The 8410-nt window shown below is 62.1% G+C and overlaps 1 protein-coding gene across 1 annotated transcript in view; it reads left to right on the plus strand.

Annotated features, from left to right (window-relative positions):
* Positions 1-6838, plus strand: part of TTLL12 (tubulin tyrosine ligase like 12) — a gene marked incomplete at its 5' end in the record, with an annotated part of 15209 nt that extends 8371 nt beyond the window's left edge. Inside the window, 7 exon segments of the mRNA XM_027772723.1 lie at positions 6-140; positions 500-611; positions 2025-2176; positions 2509-2590; positions 4413-4481; positions 4874-5012; positions 5441-6838. Of these exon segments, the coding sequence (XP_027628524.1) occupies positions 6-140; positions 500-611; positions 2025-2176; positions 2509-2590; positions 4413-4481; positions 4874-5012; positions 5441-5592 (841 nt within the window).
* Positions 6839-8410: the final 1572 nt, after the last annotated feature.

Genomic DNA, 8410 nt, shown 5'->3' on the forward strand with positions numbered 1-8410 from the left:
CTGCGGACGGTGAAGGACTGCCTGGCCTCCATCGCGCGCCGAGTGGGCGGCCCTGAGGGCCCACGCTGGCTGCCCCGGACCTTCAACCTGCGCACCGAGCTGCCCCAGTTCATCAGCTACTTCCAGCAGCGGGAGAGGAGGTAGGCCCTGCCGGGTGCCGAGCCACCGGTAGAGACCCCGGGACCTCCAGCCTCCACCCTCCCTCCCACGTGCAGACGGCTCCTTAGCCGAGCACCTGCTGTGTGTGCTGCGGCCTGAAGTGTGGGCCCCGAGCTCTGCCCAGGCGTGCGTCCCATGGGCTCCTCTCAGCCTCCACTGAGGCTGGCCCTTCACCAGAAATGCTGCTCCGTGGCTCTGCAAGCTGCCCCTGGGCCAGCCTCTGACAGCATGATGCATCCCTCAGCTCCCAGGGAGACAGTAGCTTCCAAGGACTGGCGGGGGCAGGGGCGTTGCCCAGGCAGACCCAGGTGCACCCCAGCCGGCCCCTTCTGCTCCCCAGGGGTGAGGACAACCACTGGATCTGCAAGCCCTGGAACCTGGCCCGCAGCCTGGACACCCACATCACCAAGAACCTGCACAGCATCATCCGGCACCGGGAGAGCACCCCCAAGGTGGGCCCGGGCTCCACGTGCAGGGGGCTCAGTACACATCTACCTGAGAGCTAGGGCAGAGGGCTTGGGTGTCGAGGACCCTGTGGGTAGGCCAGCTGCTGGGGCGCTTAGGGCAGGCCGGCAGCACCTCGGGGTCATTCGCTCACAGGAGTCGGAGTACTGGTCTGCAGTCCCCGCCCCACCGCCCCGACTATTGCCTGGGGAAGGGCCGCGTGCCGGTGCTGGGAGAGCAGCAGAGGCCCTCCCTCAGAGCCATCTCAGGTGTGCGTCTGCCCCGTGGTCCCTCATACATGCCACACCTCATGCTGTGGTGCCTGTAGGAGGGGGAGGGCCGAGCTCAGACCAGGAGCCCTTCCAGGCCACACGAAGGCTCCATGATGACATGGGCACGTCCTGAGGCAGTATGGGGGGGGTCACAGGACATAGTCCGTGGGGCCCCGTCTGCAGCACAGGGACCTACCTGTACCGTGAGGAGGATCACTGTGGGACTTTGGGCAGGGTAAGACTGAATTAGTATTCCAATTTCAAAACTTGAAAGTCGGGATTTTTTTTCTTTTTTTTTCAGTTAAAGCAAAGATGGGCTGGTCTCAGCCTAGTGGTTAAGGGAGCAAAATCCAACATGGCTGACCACAGTTTGAATCCTAGCCCCTGCAACTCGAACAACCCCCCAGGCACTGCGTGTGCATGCCCCAACCCCCCATGGGATGAGAAAATGGAGAAGGGATTGCGATGTGGCCACCCCCCCTGGGGGGGTGATTTCTCACTTTCTATCTCTCTGTCTCTCTCTGTCTGGCGAGCGCACGTGCCCTATAGCAAAAACCTCTCAAAAAAAAAAAAAAGAGAAAATGGAGAAGGGACAGCTACGTGGCCACGCCCCATTGGGAGTTGCCTTCTCCCTCTCCAGCTCTCCCTCTGGTGGGCATGAGCACCTTCTAGCAACTTAAAAAGTAAAGATAGAGGGACCAGCAGTTGGCGTAATGGCTATGTCACTGGACTCCCATGTAGTTGACCAGTTTGAGTCCTGGACCCGGTGGCTTAAATTCACACCAGGCACGTGTGCGTGCGTGCCCAAGATCCCAAGAGAATGGAGGAGAAGGGATTGTGGCGTGGCCATCCTCCCGGGGGTGATTTCTTGCTTTCTGTCTGTCTGTCTGGCGAGCACACGCGTCCTATAGCGAAAACCTCTCCAAAAAAATAAATAAAGATGGAGACTTATGTACGAATCGGCTGCATCTGGGCAGAGTTTGCAGAGGCAGGAAGAGGCAGTGCAGTCACCGTGGGCCTCGTGGCACTGTGAGCAGGTCCCCAGGTCCCCTCGTGGGTCTGTCGTGCTCCAGGTGGGTGCGGGGCTCCAGAATGCTCTGTCCCAGGGAGGAGGTGAGAGCCGCCTGCCAGCCCACCCTGTGTCTCCAGGTCGTGTCCAAGTACATCGAAAGCCCCGTCTTGTTCCTCCGTGAGGACGTGGGGAAGGTCAAGTTCGACGTCCGCTACATTGTGCTGCTAAGGTCCGTGCAGCCGCTGAGGCTCTTCGTGTACGACGTGTTCTGGCTGCGCTTCTCCAACCGGTGAGCACGGGGTCCAGGGTTGGGCCCTCCCTACCACTCCTCCCCTTCCACCCTTACCACCACCCCCATCCTCCACCACTCTCCGAGCTGTTCTCCCGTGGTGAGTGGAGGCCACACTCACCCTCCTGCTCAGGGCTCTGTCACCCGCTGGGGTGGATGTGACTGCTCCTGTGGCCTGCAGCAGGTCCTCGCAGCATGCACACTGCTCTGGCCCCTGCTCGGAGTGGGGGCAAGAAGGCAGAGGGCAGGTCTGCCCGGCCCCTCACCCCAGCCCGGAAGGCTCAGTCGTCAGCCACCTTGCACACGTGGGAACCCACCGTGTCTGTCTGTAGGCCCTTCACCCTCGATGACCTGGACGACTACGAGAAGCATTTCACCGTCATGAACTATGACCCGGATGTGGTGCTTAAGCAGGTAGGTGCTGGCGGGACCTGGGCGACGAGGTCACAGGGAGGTCGGCGCAGACCCGGATGTGTCTGTGGCCGTACTTGCTTCTGAGGCCAGACACACGGCCTATCCGGGCAGCCGCCTGACGGATGCGGGTTTTAAAGCAACCATGACATGCCAGGGCCGGTGCCCAGCTCACACCAGGCAGCCTCCCCGCAGTGCTGACCACTCTCTCCATCTGAGGGAACGGGCAGCGGGGCCACCCCCACAGGCTGCCTTCGAGGCACCCACAACCATTCAGCACCACCCAGCTGAACTGGGGGCACAGAGGTTCCTGTCTGCAGCATGGTCAGGCAGGATGGGCCCTGCTGCCCCCCGGCCTGTGACCAGCCTGGACCTGGGGTGCCCTGTCCTCCCCAATACTGCATTCATGGAGCCCCCACAGTGGCACTCGGTGGTGGCTCTGCCGTCTGGGCGCCTGGAGCAAAGGGCATCAAGGCAGAGAGGCTTCCCAGGATGTCAAAGCAGCCAGCACACCTGGGGCAGGGGGTGCACCTGGGGCAGGGTGTGCACCTGGGGGAAGGAGGCACACCTGGGGCAGGGGGTGCACCTGGGGAGGGGAGGGGGGATCTGGGTACAGGAAGGAGGAGAGAACAAGCTACTAGAGTTCTTGTCCCCACAGTCCTCTCCGATGTGTATTTTTCAAGCCCCTGGGGCTGCATCTAAACTGCAGTCGTCCACGTGGGCTCCAGCTCCCTTAACCACAAGGCTGTGGGGCCAGCCTTCCCTTTTTTCTTTTTGCTCTGTGAGCGACAAGAGAGACAGGCACCCCAGCAGGCCCTTCGTGACTCAGTCTCCCCCGAGTCTCAGCAGCCTGGTTCGCAAGCACGCACCTGAGCCGGTGTGCTCTGCAAGGTCCTGTTGGTGCCCAGGAGTGTCCAGTGTGTCCGTAAGCAGTCTGTCACTCTGCACACCTGGGCCTTGACCTAAGTCCCATGCTGAGCCGAGGGTCCCATTTCTGTGCTTACAGGTCTGCAGAGGGCGGCTGCGGTCCTGGACTTGGCCTGGCCTCTCACTGTTCACAGCCTGAGCTCAGGCGCCTCGCTGTGCCAGGCCCGAGACATCCTCAGGGACTCATGGAGGGGACCTGAGTGCCTGCAGCTGTGTGGGCCTGAGCGATGCCATGCTCCTCCTCCCTCTGCGTCTGTGTCGGAGGCCAGTCCCAGGGCCCAGAGCCCTTAGGGGTTGTAGGAGGTCGTCCCTGGCTAGTGAGCACCACCTCTCGCAATGAGTCATCTGGGGAATTACTTTATGAAGCCCTGCTCAGGGGACAGGGCGCGAATGTCACATGCCCATGAGGCTCACAGGCTTGCCTGGGGAGATCCAAGCTGACTACCAGCTGGCTCAGTGAGCTTAGGTACAAGATCGTGCTGTCCCTTGGGCACTGGAGCAGGTGCTGGCCAGTGCGCAGGCCCGGCCCGGCAGACCACATCCGAGCCCTGCCCCATTGCACTGCTCGGCACTGGCCATGTTCGTGGCTCTGCCCAGGCCTGGCAGCCTGGTGAACCATCAGCATTTGGTGTGTCTCAAACCTCACAGCAGCCCCGCAAAGTGGTTCACTGGGCAGGGCCCATCCTCGCATTTTACCGAGGGAAAACAGACTGAGAAATCACCAGCTTACCCAGGCCTCGCAGTGCGATCCCGAGCTCAGCCATCTCCTGCCTCCCGCGTGTGCCCTGAGGGGCTAGGACCAGACGGGCACCAGTGCTGACCTATGTCCCGGGCTCCGGGTCTGCAGGGGCAGGCATCGCCTCCCCCAGCAGAGTGACAGGCCCCATGTCGTTAACAGGTCCACCACGACGAATTCATCCCCAAGTTCGAGGCACAGTACCCGGAATTCCCCTGGAGAGGAGTCCAGGTAAGCCCTGAGCCGGGGGTGCTGGGGCGTGTAGAGCTGCCGCCTCCCACCAAGGCTGAGCCAAGACCGCCCGCCCCTCCCATTCAGCCTGTGTGGAGGCCCCTCGCTGGGGGGCAACCCAGAGAGACGCTTGCGACACCCAGGAAAACGACGGCAGTGGCCATGCCTGTGCTGGGGCCCAACCACCAGCAGATTGTCCCCAGGTCCCAGAACGAGCATCCCGTGTGCTGCGCTGAGCTCGGGGCGGGAGCAGGGGGTGGGGGGCGCTGGGCGGAGTTGCAGAAGGTGGACACTGGGATTAGGGGTGGTGTGGGCCATCTGGGGACTGGGGCTCAGGGCTGTGAACCCTGTACTAAGGGACTGCCCTGGTGGTGGGCCCCCATCCCACCCAGGCCGAGATTTTTCAGGCCTTCAAGGAGCTGTTCCAAGCGGCGTGTTCCAAGCCACCACCCCTGGGCCTCTGCCACTACCCCTCGTCCCGGGCCGTGTACGCCATCGACCTCATGCTGAAGTGGGACAGTGGTCCAGATGGTGAGGGGCTCCCTGTCCCACCCCCCCAGGAGGAGGGGAAGGGGTGCTGTCCCAGGAAAGTGGCTTGGGGAGGTCCCGGCGTGGCACCCGGGGAAGGGGAGATGCCTACAGTGCCAAGTGGAAGGGGCCAGCAGCCGGGGAGGTGTCAGGAGCTCCCAGGACAGGAGCGGGTGAGGGCACTCACCTCCAAGGCCCCGGCCCACCCCTGACAGACCTGCACCTCTGCTTCCTCCTGACTGAACTACACCTGTGCACAAGGTGGCAGGCTCTCGTCCCCGGGGTGGAGGGCTCGGGCCTCTCCTCGAGGAGCAGAGGTCAGACTAGGTGGCTCCGCAAAGCCAGACAACCGAGTTCTAAGCCCTGCCGCGGCGAGAGCTGGGGCCCCTCCCTGCCCTCCTGGCCTCACACCCTCCCTGCTTCACCATCAGGGAAGCAGGTAATGCAGCCGCAGATCCTGGAGGTGAACTTCAACCCAGACTGCGAGCGGGCCTGCCGGTACCACCCCAGCTTCTTCAACGACCTCTTCAGCACCCTGTTTCTGGACCAGCCCAGTGACTGCCATGTCACCCGCCTCCTATAGGCCTTCACTGTCCCCTCAGCTGCCCTCGCGGTAGGATGCCAACCTTGGTTCTCTGTGCTGCTTCTGCGAAGGACCTCCCCTGCCTCCCACCCGGCCCCAGCCCCTGCTCTCCGAACTGTCATTCTGGCTCCACCCGGGAGTGCAGGGTCCTTCATGGCTGGGACAGTGGCAGCATCCCCGGGCCCACACTGTCCCTAGGCCTTGGGCAGCCTCCCCTGTGTGCCTTGGTGAGTCTACAGCTGAGCCAGGGCTCGTTCCTGGCTCTGGGCACTAGTTCTGGGGATCGAGCGTGTGCCCGGAATCTGGATCCCTAGGAAGCCTCGGGGAGCTCTGCCTCAAACAGGGCCTCTGGTTTCCTTTCTGCGATCTCTGTCCTCAGGCATCATGGCTCCCCTGAGCAGGTGTCGGGGTCCCTGGCTGCCCTCACAGGCTCTTTCGCAGGTCCCCGGGACAACCTGGGGAAGCTGCTTACCAAGTCAGCCATACGGCCAACCCACAGCTCAGCCAAAACTGTACCAGCAGCCAGCCGGCCATCCCAGGCAGGAAGGCCAGCTTTGGCTGCATCCCCTTTCCATTTGGCAGGGGTGGGCCTGGCCTCGGGGAGGTAGGCCTCATAGGGTCCCTCTTGTCCCAGTGGCATCCCCACTGGCTGGCAGCTCACTGGGTCCTGCCCTCTGAGAGAATTGGGTGCTGTGTGAAGGGCCCAGGATGCTGATTCCAAGGAGAACTTCAGGCACCATCTTCTACCAGGTCCAGGGGCAAGATGTTAGATGCGTTATTTTTTAATTTATGAGCAGAACATGTCCAAGTGTACTCCTTGCTGAATTTTGTTTCTGAAATTGGGAGTCAGCCACCCACATGTTTTGTGTAGCTGCAGTGTGCCTGGACCCAGCTCAGGGATGGGGTGGGCTGACTCCTTGGCAGGCCGGAGCAGTTTCTGGAAACTTCCACATGTGGGAAGAAAGGGCTGGGCCTGGTGGTGGTTTTTGTTTTTGAAGCGAAAGTGACCCTTATACCAGAACTGGATGTGATTCTGTCCCCGTCCCTGTGTCCGTCTGGGCGTGTGTGTCACCCTCTGTTCAGCATCACCCCCTTTCTGCTGGGAGCACACCCCCTCCCCTTGCTGACCCAGTCGCTGCTGCAGGGTGAAGGTGGGTGCTCCACCTCTGGTCTTCTGCCCTGGAGAGCTGCTGACACCCTGCCCTCCTCTCTGGATTTGTGTTGCAATAAAGTCTGCCTTCTTTTATGGCTGCTGCCTGCATCTAGGGTCCTGGGGCCACAGGCTCGGCTGGGGCGGCCGTGCACTGCCCCTGCCGCTGCCAGAAAACCTAGACGCCAAGGTGTGCACGTGAGAGACGGGAGAGGAGCAGACGACGTGGAGCCCTCCGGGGCCCCCAACTTGCCATTCGACTCCCCAGCACTGGTTCCCCCACTGGTCTGGGCACCAGGGCAGGGCATGGAGCCAGGCCGGCCAGCTCTGCACCCCCACCTGCGAGGTCAGGCGTCTGAACCCAGCCGGCTCCAACACCTTTGCCTGGAATAAGGAAAGGCCAATGATGATAGCTCAGGGCTGCACTGTAAATACGCCCCACGGCAGCTCCTCCGGCAAGAGGCGCCAGGGTCTCTAGCTCAGGACAGGAGGAGCAGGCTTCTCCTTGGCGCCTCCAGAGCAGCAAACAGCCGAGTGTGGGTCAGGCTTCCGTGATCACGCCCCACCAGCCTGGGCCGCTCCAACTGCACGTAGCCTTGCCTTATACCAGCACGCCAGGCCACAGTGCAAACCCGCGGCCTTAGGAATCTGTGCGGCACAGATTTCCCGTCACACCTATGTGGGACCACCCCATCTGGTGGTTGAGGCGGCTGGATCCCACATGGCTGTGCAGTTCAAGACCCAGACCCGGCGGCTTGGAAAGCGTGCCAGATGTGTATGTGCCCCAAATCCAGAGAGGAGATAGAAAGGATTGCAGCATGGCCACCCCCCGAGGGGTGCTTTCTCACTTTTTTTTCTACAGCAAGCACACATGCCCTCTGGCAAAATTGGGGGGAAAAAATACAAAAACTATACAGAAATTGTCAAACACCTAAAATCCCTGATGGGTGACAACAACTTAGGAAAACAGAGAACTCTGTGAACAGGGCAAAGCCTCGAACCGATGGCAGAGTACACCCCCCTCGGGCCCACTGGTGTCCATGGGGGGAGGCTGGTGAGAAGCATGTGGGACGCTGCAGGCAGGGCGCAGACACGCACGTCTGGGATGGGCCAGCACCATCCGGATGGGCATCACTGCAAGACCCTAGAGGCCTCAGACGAGCCTGCCTTAGGTCCTGGGCATCGGGTGCACATAGGTGCCCCATGACTCATGGCCCCCTGCACCACGCATACAGGGCCATCTGGAGTGGAGACGGCCCAGAGGTCCCAGACCACCCAAGGTGAAGCCACGGAGCAGGGGGCGACCCTCCTGTCCGCTGGGGTTGGACCTGCCCCTTAATACCCAGCACCCCAGCCTGTGCTCCCGGCAGACTGCGGCTGACTGGAGCGGGCACCAGGGGGCAGGTTGGGCGGTGTCCCAGCTCCATGCCCAGCACTGTCCTGCACGGGACACAGGCGAAGTCAAAGGTTGGGCTCCAGTCCTGGACCAGCCTTTTGAGGGACTGGGCTGAATGTCCTGGGAGCCGAGGGAAGTGGGCAGCACCCCTGCCCCCACCCAGTGCCAGCCGGGCAGCAGCAGGGGCCATGTGAGCTCTGGGTCAGACCCAGCTGCTGCACCCTAGTAGCCCACCTCAGCACCTGCAGGGTCAGGGGCTGGGGAGCCACGAG

The sequence above is a fragment of the Tupaia chinensis genome, unplaced genomic scaffold (assembly GCF_000334495.1).
Source record: "Tupaia chinensis unplaced genomic scaffold, TupChi_1.0 Scaffold000294_1, whole genome shotgun sequence".
NCBI classification, from domain to species: Eukaryota; Metazoa; Chordata; class Mammalia; order Scandentia; family Tupaiidae; genus Tupaia; species Tupaia belangeri.